The sequence below is a fragment of the Arachis hypogaea genome, chromosome 3 (assembly GCF_003086295.3).
Source record: "Arachis hypogaea cultivar Tifrunner chromosome 3, arahy.Tifrunner.gnm2.J5K5, whole genome shotgun sequence".
In the NCBI taxonomy this organism is placed as follows: domain Eukaryota; kingdom Viridiplantae; phylum Streptophyta; class Magnoliopsida; order Fabales; family Fabaceae; genus Arachis; species Arachis hypogaea.
The window spans coordinates 138,009,308-138,027,119 of NC_092038.1; the positions used below are offsets into that span (position 1 = coordinate 138,009,308).

At 35.4% G+C, this 17,812-nt stretch overlaps 3 protein-coding genes, 1 long non-coding RNA gene and 1 other non-coding gene across 8 annotated transcripts; 3 read left to right on the plus strand and 2 right to left on the minus strand.

The window, feature by feature from the left end:
• The first annotated feature begins 1,038 nt into the window (after positions 1-1,038).
• On the plus strand, positions 1,039-7,558 carry LOC112734395 (uncharacterized). Of its 4 annotated transcripts, none has more exons than XR_011880434.1 (6): positions 1,039-1,481; positions 1,937-2,043; positions 2,177-2,245; positions 3,344-3,471; positions 6,059-6,330; positions 6,755-7,558. It is a non-coding gene; the product is annotated as an uncharacterized lncRNA (long non-coding RNA). The 4 variants fall into 4 exon arrangements; XR_011880435.1 differs by having other exon boundaries at positions 6,758-7,558; XR_011880433.1 differs by lacking the exon at positions 6,755-7,558 and having other exon boundaries at positions 6,059-6,507.
• On the minus strand, positions 6,774-10,482 carry LOC112734392 (oxidation resistance protein 1). Its single transcript, XM_025783691.3, has 8 exons — positions 9,954-10,482; positions 9,215-9,717; positions 9,013-9,085; positions 8,501-8,581; positions 8,316-8,379; positions 7,558-7,645; positions 7,383-7,467; positions 6,774-7,236 (listed from the first exon to the last, which is right to left on the minus strand). The coding sequence occupies exons 1-8, from the start codon at positions 10,077-10,079 to the stop codon at positions 7,153-7,155; spliced, it is 1,104 nt and encodes a 367-aa protein (XP_025639476.1). The 5' UTR covers positions 10,080-10,482; the 3' UTR covers positions 6,774-7,152.
• Positions 10,483-10,535: 53 nt separating this feature from the next.
• Positions 10,536-10,608, plus strand: TRNAR-ACG (transfer RNA arginine (anticodon ACG)). Its single transcript has one exon. It is a non-coding gene; the product is annotated as a tRNA-Arg (tRNA).
• A 63-nt stretch (positions 10,609-10,671) lies between these two features.
• Positions 10,672-13,620, plus strand: LOC112734393 (annexin D2). Its single transcript, XM_025783692.3, has 5 exons — positions 10,672-10,917; positions 11,526-11,671; positions 11,825-12,049; positions 12,425-12,637; positions 13,136-13,620. Exons 1-5 carry the CDS (start codon positions 10,842-10,844, stop codon positions 13,427-13,429), a joined length of 954 nt encoding a protein of 317 aa, XP_025639477.1. The 5' UTR covers positions 10,672-10,841; the 3' UTR covers positions 13,430-13,620.
• A 505-nt stretch (positions 13,621-14,125) lies between these two features.
• Positions 14,126-16,468, minus strand: LOC112734394 (uncharacterized). The gene is made up of 5 exons (XM_025783693.3): positions 16,196-16,468; positions 15,999-16,072; positions 15,309-15,411; positions 14,710-15,024; positions 14,126-14,604 (listed from the first exon to the last, which is right to left on the minus strand). The coding sequence occupies exons 1-5, from the start codon at positions 16,307-16,309 to the stop codon at positions 14,332-14,334; spliced, it is 879 nt and encodes a 292-aa protein (XP_025639478.1). The 5' UTR covers positions 16,310-16,468; the 3' UTR covers positions 14,126-14,331.
• Between the last annotated feature and the right edge of the window lie 1,344 nt (positions 16,469-17,812).

Genomic DNA, 17,812 nt, shown 5'->3' on the forward strand with positions numbered 1-17,812 from the left:
ATATTATATGCTTTTCTTGTATGGATTTCAAAAAGATACTTTCCTTCGACAGGATTTTTTATTTAAATAAATATTTTATTTATTAAAATAAATAATTATAAAAATTATTATAAAAATACATTTCCTAATTTTATTTCATTTATATTGTAAACAAAAATAATTATGAATATATCTTGTTTACACTATAAAAAAGATAAGTGAAATTTAAAAAAATATACATATTTCGTTTATAGAATGTGCATTTGTAAATATAAAAATATAATTTTTGAAAATAATAAAAAATATTAATAATTTAAATTGGACCAAATTTTTAACAATAGAACGTTTTAAATAATAAAAAAGATGGACAATTTTAAATAATAGAGGAAAAAAACAGTACATTTCAAATAATTTAAAACTATCTATTTTTCTATTATTTGAAACGTTCCATTTTTAAAAATTTAGTCAAATTTAAATTATTAATATTTTTTATTATTTTTAAAAATTTTATTTTTATATTGACAAATACACATCTCGTTAGATAACTGTGAGTGTATCGTGTAAATTAGATAAATGTATTTTTTCAAATTTCATATATCTGATCTACAATATAAACAAGATACACTGATAAGATTGGAAGACGTATTTTTATAATAATTTTTATAATTATTCATTTCAGTAAATGGAATATTTATTTAATTTATTTAAATAAAAAATCTTCCTTGCATATTTTTTTGCATTAAAAATAATCAATAAAAAATTTATTTGTTACCATAAAAAACTATATAAAAAATATGTACAACAAATAGTGTAAATTATGGTTTTTAAAATCAAACCAAATTAGCGATTCAATTGGTTAATTAAAAATCAGCCACTAAAATCAATATGATTTATAAAAAACTAAGACTCCTGCTAAAAAAACAATGAAGTATGTATATAATGACTACAATAGACTGTTTATTGGGCCAATTTAAATTAAAAAAATAAATTAAGTAATTAACCTTCAAGAACTCTAATTTCTAATGGCTATTTAATTTACCCCACCACTAATTTATTCCTACTTTAAATTTTTTTCCAATTATCCAATCCTTTTGGTTCTCACGGTTTTTCTCCCCCACCAAAAACCCTCCCAGTCGCTGCACAGACCCCTATCGATGCAGAACCGCGTGCGCCGGAAGCTGCAACCCCAGAAGGCAACCTGTCCTCGCAAGCGTCCTTCATTGTTGTCCTCAAGTCCCTCGCCCTGTTGCCGTTGCACATCTCACCGTCACTGCAGCCCAGCCCCTGCGAACTTCGCCTCCGACCCGAACTACAGCCAAGTGAGTCGTCACCGCCAAACTGATCAGCTGTGCCATTCTCCTCGCGCGGAAGCCGTTATCTCCAGCATATCCGTCGCACTGGTGGCAGCCGACATCCGATCCTGGAAGATTAGCCGACTGCTCGTCGACCATTCACCGAGACCACAACGAACATCATCGCTAGCAGTAGGCTAACCATCCAAGGTAAGTGGGTTGAGTTGTTCATTTCTCGATTCGTAATCGCTGTTGCATGTTGTACTATTGATAGATTTTGCTGCTGATATGAGTAATTATACATACTGAGAAAGCATTAGGTGCAATTTTAGTATCCTAGAGCATGTGGAATATGATGTTGGTTGAGATTGTTGCAATTCATGATGATTTAACTTTAGCGTGGGAATGGTCGAAAAAGTTTGATAATCTTGTATATATAGCAGTTAAATTTTAAATTTTTTCCCGCCCCGTGCAGGAATACAGCAGTTTGATAGTTACTTTAGTAAGGTATTGGATGGTTAGTCTTGCAAGGTTTTTTTTAGTTTCAATTTTGCATGCACAACAATTTCCAATTCTTTCTATATTGCCTTTGTTACTTTAGCCAAAGAATTACCTGAACCTTTTATTATTGGTGTGTAATTAAAATTAAATAATTTTCTTATCAGGCTTGGACCACTAGATTTTCACACCCCAAACGCCAAATTGCATTAAGAGGACTCTAGCAAGAGAATATCTACTATCTGGATATAAAGACACGGTTGAGAGCCTTGAGGTGCATCATTATGTTCGGCTGTTTTGTTCAAACCAAATTTGATTATGTTTTTATTTTTTAATTTTCACTCATGGTCCCAGCTGCATGAGTAGAAAAAGTATACAATATTCACTATTTTTTGTGTCTGCCTCAGGAAGTTAGAGAATTCGCACTAGCCCAGGTTCAAAGTTTTAACAAGATAGGCATCCTTAATTGCAACGAGGTCAATCCCTTTCCTCTAGTGTTCATTATATATTCATTTTCACTTCGTTTATTTTGGTTTCTATGAATTTACATTACAATGTCCACTTTCTAATTTTTGTATTCATTCGTTCATTTGAAGCCTTTTTATATTCAGGTTAACTCATGTATCTTTCATCTTTGTTCCAATCTATTAGAAAAGAGGTTAGGGCTATCACTAAATCTCGTGCTCATAAGAGAAAGTAAACCTTAACTGTGTCTTTTTTGCATTTTATCCTTTGTAAATATTCTTTTTTATTATGTGATTGAATGGTTGGTCTTAATCATAGATATTGGGCATATATAATTGGATAGTTACATTAGTATGTAATCGGGCCATTGGTTTTGATAGATGAAGTTAATACAGAAAAATTGGGAGAATTTATTTCAATGACCGTGAATGCTATTTTGATGTTATTATGTTGAAGGCTTCTTCGAAAATATTTAATGTTTTTTTATTTTTTCTTTTATTTTTTGTCTGGTTTGTGTTTGTTCAGTAAACATTTTCGTTCTAGATAATCAAAACGGAGTACACCTAAAATGGATAGCTAATTTGTGATTTATTTATTGGCATGACCTTTTTTCGAGGAAAAAATTGATTTCTGGATCTGCCAAGTTGTTGCATTGTGTGAAACTAGTTCACACAGATGATTGGTGTGGTTGTAATTGATGGCTTTGCTGCTCCTCTTGGTTTGTTAATAATTTTCGTAAGCATTTTGGATGGTCGCTTTAGTAGGGTATTAGTTGGTTGGTATATTTGATAAAACTTGCGCTTATTTATTTGGATCGTTACTTGAGTATGTGGTTGGACAGTTGGCCTTCGTAGTTGATGATCTGTTTTCATGAATTAGTTTTTTATCTTAATTATAGATGGTTACTATAGGGATATTTGGAGGTTTGATCTTGATAAATCTTTTGGAACATATCAGAAATTAGAAAAAAGCTAGAATCTTCAACACCAATAATTTCTTTTCTGCCTTGATACATCAGTATTATATTATGGTGCCATCTCGATCCAATAATTAAGGTTACATCAATTGAAATATAATATTATGCTATTATTTACGTTATTTGGCTGCAGGTTACCTGCTTCTTTTGTAAGAGTTAAATACTTAGAATTAAGGGGGACTATTGCGTGAGTAAATTATCACGGTGCTCCAACAAATCGTTTTTTAAACCGGCCGAACACAAACTCAAATGGGTAAAAAGGTATCTCATTGTTTATATGATTAAAAGGACATATTTGGTTATATTTTTTGACTTTATTCTGATTCTATTTTTTCTTCAACAGAAATTAGTCGAGACGCGATGCTCACCTTGCTACATTAACAACTTGTTTACCCACTTGGAATAACATAATGAGCACACTAAGTTGGCCGAGATTGAGGCCATTGATTTTGATTTCCTACGGCGGGTACCGCAATAGCATGTGAAGCAGAGCATCATGCTCCAACTAGCTAGGGCCTATGATCTGGAGTCAAACACTCTCAGGGTCGACGCATGGGACATTCGCGTTACCGCCGAACTTATCGGCAATGTATTCGGCATACCTTCTCGAGGTTAGTCAAAGTTATGTAACATGTAAAAATTCTTATGCGTGGTTTTTGTTTTTTCTTTGTTGACCCTGACTGATTGTTTGTACACTGCTTCATTAACGCAGGGACCCAATCCCGGAACTGTAGAAAAAAATGCATCGCATTTGGCAATTAAGAGAGAGTTTCAGAAGAAAACTACAACACAACTGCGGGACTTTGTCTTTGCCTATCCAATGGAGATTGAGCAATAGAGGATGACCTTTAGACGATACTTTATCCTGGTGGTTTTGAAGATGTTTCTTAACCCCACAAGCCAGCAGACTATTTCTCCGTGGCACCTCCCTCCGATATTGGATGTCTCGAACCCAAGAAGATTCAACTGGCCGTATCAGATATTTAAAGTGGTTGCGAGATGCGATAAGAAAATTCCAAGACCAGAACAGGAAAACATGCAGCGGGTGCATGTTCGTGTTGCTGGTATTGCAACTAAATTTCCTAAATTTTAAAAACATGTACGGTAAGTCCTAATATTTAAGTTACTTTGTGTATAAGTTTTATACTTCCAGAGTTTAAAGTATGGTCCATTGCATGCATGTCAAGTACCCAAGCCTTGGATTGTTGAATGGACCGCTAACGAACTTGATAAGAAGGCCGACCATGTTATCTCACAGGTTCAATCTCTAATAATCTCATTTTTATAATCAAATTGAATACAAATGCCATTAGAGGTTCATGTTGATTTTTTCTATCTTTGTTGTCCCGTATTGAACACACAGGGTTGTATAGTCGACAATGCAAGAAAAGAAAAAAAACAAAAGAAAAAGTCTAGTAGTAAAGCAATAAACAAAAAAGAAAGGTGTAAAAGGCCCCCGCAAAGATCCTGACCAATCGCTGTCTACCTAGGGCAAGACTACATCTCAGCTAAGGATGCTGATAAGGTAATCTGCTTTGTTGAGATGTAGTCTTGCCCTGGGTAGACGGCGATTGGTCAGGGTCCTTGCGGGGCCTTTTACACATTCCTTTCTTGTTTATTGCTTTACTACTAGACAGTCTAGACTCTTTCTTCTGTTTTTTCCCTTTCCTTGCTTTGTCGGCTATGCAAACATGTGTGTTCAATACGAGACAACAAAGATAGAAAAAAATTAACGTGAACATCTAATGACATTTGTATTCAATTTGATTATAAAAATGAGATTATTAGAGATTGAACCTGTGAGATAACATGGTCGGCCTTATCAAGTTTATTAGCGGTCCATTCAACAATCCAAGGCTCGAGTACTTGACATGCATGCAACGGACCATGCTTTAAGTGCTGAAAGTACAAAACCTATACACAAGTAACTTAAATATTAGGACTTACACCTTAGGTCGTACATGTTTTTAAAATTTAGTTGCAACACGAACATGCACCCGCTGCATGTTTCCCGGTTATTGTCTTGGAATTTCCTTATCGCATCTCGCAACCACTTTAATATCTGATATGGCCAGTGGAATCTTCTTGGGTTTGAGACATCCAATATCAGAGGGAGGTGTCACGGAGAAATAGTCTGCTGGCTTGTGGGGCTAAGAAACATCTTCAAAACTATCATGATAAAGTATCGTCTAAAGGTCATCCTCTGTTGCTCGGTATCCATTGGACAGGCAAAGACAAAGTCCCACAGTTATGTTGTAGTTTTATTCTGAAACTCTCTCTTAATTGCCAAATGCTATGCATTTTTTTCTGCAATTCCGAGATTGGGTCCCCTGCGTTAATAAAGCAGTGTACAACAATCAGTCAGTGTCAACAAAGGAAAAACAAAAACCACGCATAAGAATTTTTACATGTTACATAACTTTGACTAACCTCAAGAAGGTATGCCGATCAGTTCGGCGGTAACGCGAATGTCCCCTGCTGAGAGTGTTTGACTCCACGTCATAGGCCCTAGCTAGTTGGAGCATGATGTTCTGCTTCACATGCCATTGCGGTACCCGCTGCAGGAAATCAAAACCAATGGCCTCAATTTCGGCCAACTTAGCGTGCTAATTATGTTGTTCCAAGTGGGTGGATAAACAAGTTGTTAATGTAGCAAGGTGAGCATCGCGTCTCGACTAATTTCTGTTGAAGAAAAAATAGGATCAGAATAAAGTCAAAAAATATAACATCGCTGGATAAGTTTTTATGTTGGTTTGAAAATTCTATGCAACGGCAGACGGAACACAAACTAGCGATTCAACCATATCGCACTCCATTAATTAATTTTGGCTTGGTGGTGTGCATGAAGGAGGACCCTCGCTTGAAGCACGTTCGTCTTGCGATGTCGCCATCAAGAAGAAGGCAAACTGGTTGCGCACTATCCTTGCTGGAGGCGCAAAGATCCTGCAAACCAAGTGCTGTGCGGTGGACTGTGCGGACGAGAGGGCGGTGGGAACAGACGCAGACAGCAGTCGGTGATCGTGGCGGAGTTGAAGCGGCGAGATTCTCGGATTAATCGAGAGAATGGAAGTCACGCTATCTTGAGAGAGGGAGTTCGTTGTTTTGATTCTATAACTGACGGTAATCCTAATTTGTTTCAAATTTCAAATTAGAAAAAATTCAAAATTAAATAATTACCCATAATTTAATTTTAATTTCAATTAAACCCCATTGTATGTATTGTACAATAAGGATGAATATTGTCTCCTTATACTTTTCCAAAAAATAATAATTACGAGTGAACAGATCAAAAATCAATAATCTAATTTAAATTATTTTTATAGTATATTTTAAATTTTTTTATATATGTATTTTATATTTATTAAAATAAAATTAAAAAAAATTCTATCTATAATAATTTTAACATTAACTCCCTGTAAAACATTTTTTTTATTATATTCAATTCAATTTCGTTTAAATCTCAGTTAAACCTTTAAATCCTTTAAACTTTTAACATATTATTTTATTAAGAACCCTACTAGGTGCTAACGTCTCTTTTTTTCAGCAGAATGCCGTTAAGCCAATTAGCCAACAGTAACTATGGATAATAGAAATTAGCCACCAAAGGATCTCTGTTTATGAATGCCTAAGACCTTCTCCCCGATTAACATTCCCGTTCTAGACTCAAAAAATAGCCAAGCTATACGAGTTCTATCCTTGGTTTTCCTCCATCACCCTTCAAGTGTGAAAACACAAAATTGAAAATTTTTGTGAAGGAGAAGAACCACTGTACTGTCCTTGCAAATATTTACATTTGGATAACATGGGTGGACGCATAAAACTTCTCCATCACAATCCCAGTACTAGCAGGACACTGTTGGTTTTATGACTCAACACAACCATCCAATAGAACACAAACAGCAAGGCATTATCAGACTAACATCTTGTAAACACCAGAGATATTCACCAATGACAGATCCCAGGTGCCTCTGTTTTGCTCAATGCCACTATTTCCTCATACTGTGAAGAAAATACAAAGCCCCACAACTGCATGGAAGACACAAAAATGAAAATCACTGATTGGCTCCTTTATTTCTAATACATGACTCCGCTTAATTGATAATTGTTTTCTACTTCTAGTGTATGTGTGGGAGGGGAAGGGGCTCAAGTGAGCATGGGAGCTTCGTGCATACCTCAACTTCCTTCACTTCAAACTCTCTAGAATGTGCAAGGCAAGGATTTCCATAGGTTTCTGAGACTGAACTTGATCCATGCATTCTTGAGAAGAAATGTAAAAAATGTTAGAATAAAATGACACGGAATGCAAGCCAACAATTTGTTTTTATGACTAAAGTACAAAATTCTTACAGATCATCCTCCAAATAAAGCGCAAAATTACTTCCTCCACCAATAGCTAGAAAGTCACTGGTGCAAAGCGTGAAGTAGCGATTTTTTCCTGCAAAATGTAACTCAGTTCAGCATAGTTATTCAAGAAAAAGAGCAGCTCCTGGAATTTCAAAACTTAAGAAAAGCATCATCTGATGCTTAATCTCACACAAAATCACTCTGCTGAATATCTAACAAACATATCACGTGCACCTTTTTTGGGCCATTTAAATAGAAGTACAGCAACTGCCTGAAGATCACCATTAAAAAAAAAACAACACAACATAACTCATGTAGCATAGAAATTCTGGAGTTTCTGCTGAAGAGCAAAAGAAACCTTTCCTCAACAAGAATTGGTTCAATATATTCAAAAGATACATTTCATTGAACGAGATGTCATGTGATCTTATAATTATCCAGAAATGTAGCCTTTTAAATTTATAAAGAATGGATGGAAGGAAGTTCTAAAATATTGCCAGGTTTTAGGCAAAAACAATAGGGATGTCCTTCATGGCATAATTTCCGAAGAGTGCACTACAGAACACGTGGAACATTCCTACTTACCATTCCACATGTTTTTGGGGTAAACATATCAAAATAATCAAAATCGTATAAAACATTTAGGCATTCTGAATATTAATTACTATCCCTTATTTTGATTACAAGCAAAACGCAGAATAACTGTAACAGTAAAAGATAGACAGAGAGAAACGTGTTTGAACTGAATCAAAGATATAAACCTGTTGGACGATATATAACAGGATGACCGGAGGTATTTGTGAAAACAAATGAACTGTTTGTACCCTGTGCGAAATTCAATGTCAACAAGATACAAAAGTTAAAAAGGAACATTATTGGAAAATAAATAATCATAATTAATAAAGCAGCCAATAAAATCAGATAGTTAGAAAGGATAAAATATGACCTGGTACTTTTTCTTGGTGGAAGGTCTAAGAGGTGCTTCAACCAGGCCACCAAATACTGCTCCTTGACGGTCACCAACAACCTGTGACAGAATACCATTGAGAACCAATTCATGAGTAAAGAGTCCAGAAAGCCAGAAATTAGGCTCACCAGTTAAATCACACAACAGTAGTATGTCTCTTTAATATTGGAATTCCAAGACATTGCTTTCCAATTCGACAGCCTAAACTTGTTTTCATAGTGAGCTTACAAACATGTGACTTCAACTTACAGTCTCCTTAAACAAGGACATGCTGGCATTTATTATTATGTCAAAATTTTGTATCCAATATACAAATACCACCGAGGCCATCAAAGAATCAGGACTACTAGAATACTTGGTGCTTAGCATTCATCCATAACATCAAATTGTGTTTGGCAGCTATAAGCTAACATTGTTTCTCAAATGCAGACATGGGTAAATGCGCGCTTAAAAGTTAAAATTAACATCTGCTCAAGGGCATGAAACATTACCAACAAACTCAATCCAGGCCAAAGCATGCTCCTTCGATAAAGAGTTGCAAGTGATGCACCATGCCTCCAGGTGCTGCATAAATGCAGAGGTAAATCCAAAAACTAATATTCATTAATAGCAATGTTTGTGAACCTCTTAACACACAAAAGCATACTCTTGTGTCCTCCATGATCCAAAGAGTGAATCTTTATTCTTAGATACCTGTATAGCAACATCCATTTTCTCCCTTGAACAAGACTAGGAAGCGAAGCATACATGGCATTCCTTACATCAGCCGAGATGAGCATGGAAGGCTCCGAAGTTTCAGGGGGCTCATCAACTAAATCCGTCACAGGCTGCTTCTCGACAAGCTGAATCTTCCCCATCTCTACCTCAGAAGAGTTAGAGCGGCTCCCATCATCATGCTTCCTTTTGTTGCCGAGAAAACCACCCATAATAGCGGCTTGGTGAATGGCAGTAAACAACAAACTCTTCTTAACAACAACGTTTTCCTTCATGGCTAGGTCTGATAAAGGATCATCCGCAACAGTTATTATATCATGATGAACCTGCCCATCCGGATCAGCATGGTCATCAGAATCCGAGGAAGACAAAAAAGAATAGAGGAATGCAGCAAATGACGAAGTATCAGGCCCATCAACTAAATCACGGATACCCTCTGATTCACTCCCTCTTGATTCAGATTCAAATTCACCCGCTTCCTCCTGGAGAAAACAACAAAATTCCGCGAGATTTGAAAGGGAAGAAAACAAAAATACCTTCCTCAAATAAAAATGACAATTCCGTTACGTCCAAAATCTAGGTCCAGCCTATGGGACTAATCCAATTCAATAATAATGAATGATAACGATTAATAACAATAAGAGCATGATATGATGTGATGTGATATAAATGATTGATAATGGAAGGTTGAATTGAGAGAGAAAAAAAGAGAACTTACAAGAGGAGGAGAGGGTTTGTTGTTGTTGTTGTTGGTTAGGTTATCAGAGATCGGGTTGAGAAGAACAGTGGTGAGATCAGATACAAAGTGAGCTGCTTTGCTGCGTAACGATTGCTTTTTACCCATATTCCTATCTTTAGCCACCTTTTTTCGTGGATGCGGTCGTTACGATTTCAATTTTCCACCGCACAATGGTCGTTACAATCACTGCGATTCCTATACTATTATTCTTATTATTCCTACTCGATACTTATGGTTCGTCCACCATTCCTTTCTCTCCACCAAAGTCGATCATTAATTTAATTCAAATGATGTGGATTATCTAACTGTATAAAAGAAACCGAACAAACCGGCGCCGGCAGAAGACTACCAAATAATAATAATAATAGTTTTTGTTGGGTAGATAATTGCTTCCAGATTGTTGGCAACTCTCCCGATCCTTGTTTTGGTGCTCTCTCAGCAGCAGTTAGCATGACTCACCTAAAATTTTGCATCTCTCTCGGCGCCAAAGACAGCAAGCGGGAATCCCTTTGCTATATGATAATGGATAAAATGTATTTTATGGGCCGTTCATTACAGGTGGACTCCATGGCCCAATGGATAAGGCGCTGGTCTACGGAACCAGAGATTCTGGGTTCGATCCCCAGTGGAGTCGTTTAATTTTTTGGTCCATAGTTGACTTCATCATGTATATTATCAAAATAAGTTTTACATTTATTGAAATAACTTTGCTCTGTAATTACTAATTTAGCACACTGCACTAATGACGCTAATGATTGTTGTATAAAAGGAGAAGCTCGCCTTAACTCTGCGTTGACATTGGCATTGCTTCCTGAGTTCTGAATTTTGTAAAGACAGATCGCGAAAAACGCAGCGTTGTTTTTGACAATGGCGACTTTGAAGGTTCCTGCTCAGATTCCTTCTCCGGAAGACGACGCTGAGCAATTGGGCAAAGCTTTTCAAGGTTACTCTCACTCTCACTCTCTCTCATTTGCATCATCCTCATTTTTCTTGTCAGATCATCGATCTATTCTGTTCACATTTTATCGATTCGTCTCCCTTCTCTTAAAAAAAAAAAACAAAAATAAAGAAGTAAAATAAATTTGGATCATGATCTGATTGTACGGCTGCTTTGTTTCTGATCAAATGTTAGAATTGCATTGCATTCATTTATGATACGTGTTTTGTTTGTGCATTTACTGTTACTTATTTCTGCATGATAGATTGCGATGATCATATTTGTGCAGTTTCCTCGCTAGAGATTTCGATTTGCTCCTGTTTCCAATATCTGTATATGTAATTCAATTGGATCAAAGTATTACCAAATGCAATAATAGGTGGCCTGTGTGATCTATAGGCAGGACATTGTTTTCTGCTTGTGTGTTTCAATATGTAGTGGCAATTAGAATTACAGAGAAAAACAAATATATGATGATCTTTTTTTTTTCTTTTTTTTTAAGAAAAGAATAATCAAACAATTAAGCGCTGCTAGATTTGGGAAATTACTTTCTTAATACAAAATCTTTCATTATTACTACAAGTTGTTGTTGTTAATGTGAAATGTCTTTGCAGGATGGGGAACGGACGAAGGACTTATAGTAAAAATCCTGTCTCATAGAAATTCAGCTCAGCGCGAGTTGATTCGTGCAGCTTATGCTTCAGCTCATGGAGAGGATCTTCTTACATCGTTAGACAAAGAACTTTCAAGTGACTTTGAGGTTTGTTTTTAAATCCTTTGCTATCTGGCTTGTTTTATGTGAATCTCGGTTTGACACATTCAAAGTGATTTAACTTAGGAAAACTGATATGTGCAGTTATGAAGCTATTTTCAATTCCAGTGTTTGATCCTTTGTTTATTTTGAATATAACAGCGGATTGTGATGTTATGGACTTTGGGTCCTGCTGAGCGCGACGCCCTTTTAGCTCATGAAGCTACCAAGAAAAAAGTGACTTCACCAAACAACTTTATCCTTATGGAAATTGCTTGCACCAGATCTCCACTTGAACTCTTTAAGACAAAGCAAGCATATCAAGCTCGTTACAAACGTTCCATTGAAGAGGATGTTGCTTACCATACTTCTGGGGACTTTCGCAGGGTAAAAACTACTTTGTTACTACATAATACTCAGAGGAGGTTGATGCCTATGTTTCATGTTATTTAATTTATCAAACAACATCTTTCAAGATTTTTACAACTCAGCTTGAAAGGTATCACCTTTTAGGAGGGCCCGTTTATTTTAAAAAAGGAACTAATATGTTCCACAAATCTGTGCACATTTACAAGGTGGATTGCCAGATTTAAAGCTAACCGACATGCTACTTTTTACCTTTGCGTTATTATTCTCTGTCTAGCCTAAACGCATATTTTCAGTAACTTGTTTTTTGTATTTCCTCTTTTTTTTAGTTACTTGTTTTGTATTACCTAATGAAACCTTTTCTTTTTTGTTTTTCCTATGGTACTTCAATAATAGTTGTTGGTTCCTCTTGTGAGCACATTCCGTTACGTGGGGGATGATGTGAACACGACATTGGCAAAAACTGAGGCTAAAATACTTCATGAGAAGATTGCAGACAAGGCCTACGGTGATGAGGAATTAATTAGGATTTTGACAACAAGGAGTAAGACACAGTTAAATGCAACACTAAATCACTACAACAATGAGTATGGTAATTCCATAACCAAGGTATAAATGTTTTGCCAATTTGTAGGCACTAAATAGTAAATACTTATTTCTCTACTTTCAAATTAACATATGCATTTTATTTTGAGTACCTAAAGCAGTTATGCAGATAGAATTTTTTTTTTTGGGAAATGATTCAATTGAATAGGAAAATCTAATAGTTAGTTTTGTTACACACCAAAGATAACTGATCACTTCAAGAAGCATGACATGCTTTTTCTTTTCTGTTTTCTTTCTTTACTGGTCATTTATTTATGTCATAAATGAACCAATGACATGCTTTTTCTTTTTCTTTAATGGTGCGTGTAAAGAAGAATGTGGGGGTTCATTTGTATTTTAGTTTTCAAAGTGTTTGTGATCGTGAGTTGTCTCTTGGTCTCTGATGGCAATCCTTTAGGGGGCTCCGATGAAAACCTATTTGAAGTGTTTCTCTTTGTAACTCTGTATTTCCCTTAAGTATTCGTTGCTGCTAAAACTCTTTCTCCTCCTTTCTGGGTGCAGGATCTGAAAACTGATCCGGATAATGAATACCTGAAATTATTGAGATCAACGATTAAGTGTTTTATTTTCCCTGAGAAATATTTTGAGAAAGTTCTAAGGTTGGCAATAAACAAGATGGGAACCGATGAATGGGCCCTTACTAGAGTGGTAACAACTAGAGCTGAGGTTGATTTGCAGCGAATTGCAGACGAATACCAAAGAAGGAATAGCGTTCCTCTGGACATTGCAGTATCCAAAGACACTTCTGGAGACTATAAGGACATGCTTCTTGCCCTGTTGGGACGTGAAGAGTAAGAGTTCCCCTTCTCTGTTTAGCTGACTTGGGATTGCTGCTTAGGCTATAATATGATTCTCCTTTCATCATCAATGCGACCTTCGATGAGCTAATGAGCATCTCTGGACACTAGATAATGATGCTTAATGCTTATAATAGCGATGTATGAACCATCTTGGTATTTTACAAATAATATGTCTTGAATATGAAATGCCTAGCATATACCTTTTATCTTTAACAATTTTTTTTCATTTGTCTTTATTTGTTTGGGTGCTGATAAAAGCGTGTTTGACAAATTTCTAATAGTAAAAGTAAAAACACTAAAAAAATTTTAAAAAAAATATCTTTTTTGAGAAGCTGCAATTTACATTTTTTTTAAAGATTTTTTTTCTTTAAAAAAATATTTTTTTATGTAATAAATAAACAAAAAAGTACTTTTATATTGTTATATCCAAACATAATTGATAAATAAAAAATACTTTTATATTGTTATATCCAAACATAATTGATAAATAAAAAAATCTTTTTGTATGAGATATCTAAACATAAAATTACTTTTACTTTTTCATAAAATCTTTTATTAGAAACTCACCCTTTAAGGATCACCAACTATATTTGCTAAACGTTATTTACGTACAAACTACAAAGCATAAACCAACTGTATCAACTTATCAAGTAGTAGTAACTGCTTATACCAAAAAAAAAAAAAAAAAGAATCGGTACAATTTTCTTAATCTCATATATCGTTGATATCAAAATAAATAGACAATTATCGTAGATATGTAGCAGATTTATTATACTGCGTCGAGTTATACCATGACTTGACTATACAATGCTGATATCCCAACACGCCAATCCTTGCAGTAAAGACATTATTATAGGAAGGTTACATAGGACAAATCCAACTATCATAATATAAAGCTCAAACCAAAGCAATGCTGCTTCCTCCACCAGGGGGTCTGCGGGAACCTCTTAAATACTCTCTGGTTTCTGCTTTTCCATCTGCGAATATGTCACTCCCGGTCATTTCTCTAAGTTTAGCACTGCTCAGGGGCTTTTCCGCTGATACCGCAGGGCCATCTTCCATGAAAATATTGTTGCCTGTCAGTTCTGCAAACTTCTGGCTATGTAGCTTTTTTGATGTCTTATTGACTGACTCTTCGCTGAATGAGACATTACTTGGGCCTCCTGCAGGCTACGAAAAGAAGAAAATTAAGATCCAAATGCATTCTTATAGAATGGAAGCATATGCGTTTTTTTTTTCAAAGAAACTGCAGTGTCATGACCTGAAGACACCTACATCGGAAACTTCCACTGAGGTGCGCACATTTGGTGGAAAGGGTTCTCCTATTTCTTTGCTTTCTTCCATTTCAAAAGTGTGTGCAGGTGCCGCGGAACGAGGCACAACTTCAAGGGCAGGACCAAATATATCATTTCCAACCAGCTCCTTGGTCTTGGCGCTTGATATTTGCCTCTTAGTCCTTGAGTCTGGTTCAGTTAGCAACGTTCCACTCAGTTCACGCTGCTTTGTTACCTCAGGTAGAGAGGTTGGTTTCTTAGGAGGGATGCTTCCTTCTGTGCTGAATGATATCTGACTAACTCCATTCGGTGCTTGCTGAGATTCAATTGCAGGGAATATAAAATATAAAAATAAGAATAAATACTGTAATAAAAGGTGGAAACTCAGGTACACTCGACTTCACATGAAGTTGATATCTGAGAACCGTTAGATGAAAATTCAGTCAAATCAGTCAAATCATCTAACGGCCTCAGTATCAACTTCACGTGAAGTCGACTTCACTTGAGTTTTCACCGTAATAAAACTATAAAAGCATAACACTAATATTTATATGGTAAAATTGCCCTCGCCCTCCAGACCAAACAAATTAAGTGGTGTACCTTATATATGCGTATGCTTGTCCTGCTGTTTGAATTTGCATCACTGGCCGGAAATATACCGTTTCCAGAAATTTCATTCATTTTGTACCCTGATCTTGGTTTCCTGTGAGCAACATGCATGGAAGGATATAAGTGACATTCACATAACAAGAAGATTAGATTAAGAAAAAAAGAACATCTAAAGTTCCACGATTTTCAACACAAAGGGAAAAAGACATTAGTGCCTTCAAATATGTGATATAAATATGGCAGCACATAAGCACGATAAAAAAAACACACTAGAAATTGTAAAAACTGAGGAGAGGTTCCTGCAACTAATCAAACCATGAGGACTCCCATCAAGTAAAATTTCAAAGACACAATTCTATAAAATTCAGTGTTAAACAGTTTTTGAATGCAGATCACACAATAGTCACTTAGTCAGCTTCTTCAGAAGAAGTTCTTCTCACCACACCCTCAATAATAATTAAAAAAGTGCATAATTAAACTAAATCCAATATCGCAATTCAGGAAAGTGCTTAAAGGAACTGAGAGAGCTAGTAGACAGAGAAGAAACAGTGAATTGGATCATAGGACGAAGCAATAAATAAATAAATAAATTAAAGAAGAGACACTACTAGATCTGAATGCACATTCAACATTGAAAATTATAGTTGAGATTAAAAAAAAAAAAAGAAAAAAAGACGTTACATCTTGATTAAACTCTGTTCTTCTTCCTCGGTGAGCTGGCTCCCGCGGAGAACCTCTCCTATTTTGTCCGAAGGCTGTGAATAGTGCCAACAATTTGACAAACACACACAAAAATATTGTTATGTTGAGGAGAGATTGAAGAAGAGAATAAGCTCAAGAAGAAGTAATGGAGTTTAGTGAGTAAAAGTAATAGCAACCTGGCGAGAGCGGTAGGCGGAGGCAGAGGAGGCTGAGAATTCCGGCGGAGGGAGTTCGGGCCATGTGAGAAGATCGGAGGTGGAGGAGTGTGAGGTTCTGACGGCTCTCTGCATTCTGGAGAGAGAGAGAGAGAGAGAGAGAGAGAGAGAGGTGTGGATGGGGTGAATGTTATGGGAGTATATTATGTATGCAAATGCAATGAACCAGATTTGAAAATGCGTTCCAACGAAATCGATGCAACTGATTTGATCTTTCTATCTTCTTTCAATTTCGAAATGCTAACTGCAAAATATATATATATATAGTACTTAGTAGTAACCCAAATTATTAGTAGCTTAATTCAAGTACTAAGCAATAAATTAACTAACTGTTGATGAGTCGGAGGGAGGGAGAGTAGAGTATGTAATGTCGTCTAAGTGGATTGATTGATATTCGCTCATTACAGATAATGGCCACGTGTCATTCCACCCTCCCTTTATATAATTTCTTCCTTTTTCCGAGTACGAGTACTGCCTTTTTTACTGTAACTTAACTCAACTGATTATGTCTAAACTCTTTGACTACAAGAAAAAGGAAAAACAAAGTAAACAAGATTTATTAGCAAATATTTTGCCTAAAAATAAGATTACTTTTTTGGTCATCCATGAATTCTCCTATCGGCCAAAGGTAAAAAAGTTTCAATTGATATATGAGTATATGACATATGCAGCAATTAACTGAAAATGCGCTGTAATTTTTTGTATTTCTTTTATACTTTTGAAAAGTATAAATAATATGTATAATTTTTGTTGGGAGAAAACCGAGAGGTGGAAGATAATGCTGGTGATCAGGTGTTAATCGTGATATTAGACCTCTAAATCAACAATTAACAATTGGTGGGAATATGTCTAAAAATTAAATAAGTAGCTTAGACGTTCCCTTCTATGGTGATACAGCTTGATATAAGTCAAATTCTCCTCCTGATTTTGCCGAAAGTTTTGTTGTTAAACGTAGCTAATAATTAACTCTTCCGTGTTTCTTAATTACCTCCTTCGGGCAATTTAGGGTAAATCTTTTTTCGGTTAAGTATAAAGAGTAAATACACTACAAAGATTCTTTCCATCACAGCAACAAAACTTCCTCGTCATGAAATTTTAAATCCATTTTTAGTCATTTTTTATTTACTTACTTATTTCAGTATATGGAATTTTATACCAAAGGAACTGTATAGCGGTTCTAGCCGTGATTGCTTAGAATTAGGAAAGCAATTCATCTTTGTTTCTTGAGTTAACAAGATGTTGGCGTTAAGGGTACTTCATCTTGAGTAAAAAATTTGTTTAATATCTCACACTTTTCATATATAACTTATTCATTACTCAATTATAGGACTATTAAAATAATTGAATGCGTTTATCTGTTTAATCACCTAAAATTAGTAGATTTTTGCTTCAAAAATAAATTTGTAAAAATGAGATATTTAACAAATTTGATCCGATTAATCCGTGAATTAAATGGATTGATATGTTTAATTCTTTTAAATTTTCTATTTTTGTTAATCTTTTAATGATTTTTTAAACAATTCAAGCTAAATATTTCAAATTCAAACCTAATAACCTGTTAAAATTAAAAAAAAAAAA

Bases quoted from the DNA above. Each gene is read 5' to 3' on its own strand.
- LOC112734392 (XM_025783691.3), bottom strand. From the start codon at position 10,079: ATGGGTAAAAAGCAATCGTTACGCAGCAAAGCAGCTCACTTTGTATCT. The intron at 8,380-8,500 runs GTCATATTTTAT...AATTTCGCACAG, and splicing joins CCACCAAGAAAAAGTACCAG to GGTACAAACAGTTCATTTGT. The intron at 7,646-8,315 runs GTTTATATCTTT...TACATTTTGCAG, and splicing joins TGTTATATATCGTCCAACAG to GAAAAAATCGCTACTTCACG.
- LOC112734393 (XM_025783692.3), top strand. From the start codon at position 10,842: ATGGCGACTTTGAAGGTTCCTGCTCAGATTCCTTCTCCGGAAGACGAC. The intron at 11,672-11,824 runs GTTTGTTTTTAA...TGAATATAACAG, and splicing joins AACTTTCAAGTGACTTTGAG to CGGATTGTGATGTTATGGAC. The intron at 12,638-13,135 runs GTATAAATGTTT...TTCTGGGTGCAG, and splicing joins ATGGTAATTCCATAACCAAG to GATCTGAAAACTGATCCGGA.
- LOC112734394 (XM_025783693.3), bottom strand. From the start codon at position 16,309: ATGCAGAGAGCCGTCAGAACCTCACACTCCTCCACCTCCGATCTTCTC. The intron at 16,073-16,195 runs GTTGCTATTACT...CACTATTCACAG, and splicing joins CCGCCTACCGCTCTCGCCAG to CCTTCGGACAAAATAGGAGA. The intron at 14,605-14,709 runs GTAGGTGTCTTC...TTCTTTTCGTAG, and splicing joins CCTCAGTGGAAGTTTCCGAT to CCTGCAGGAGGCCCAAGTAA.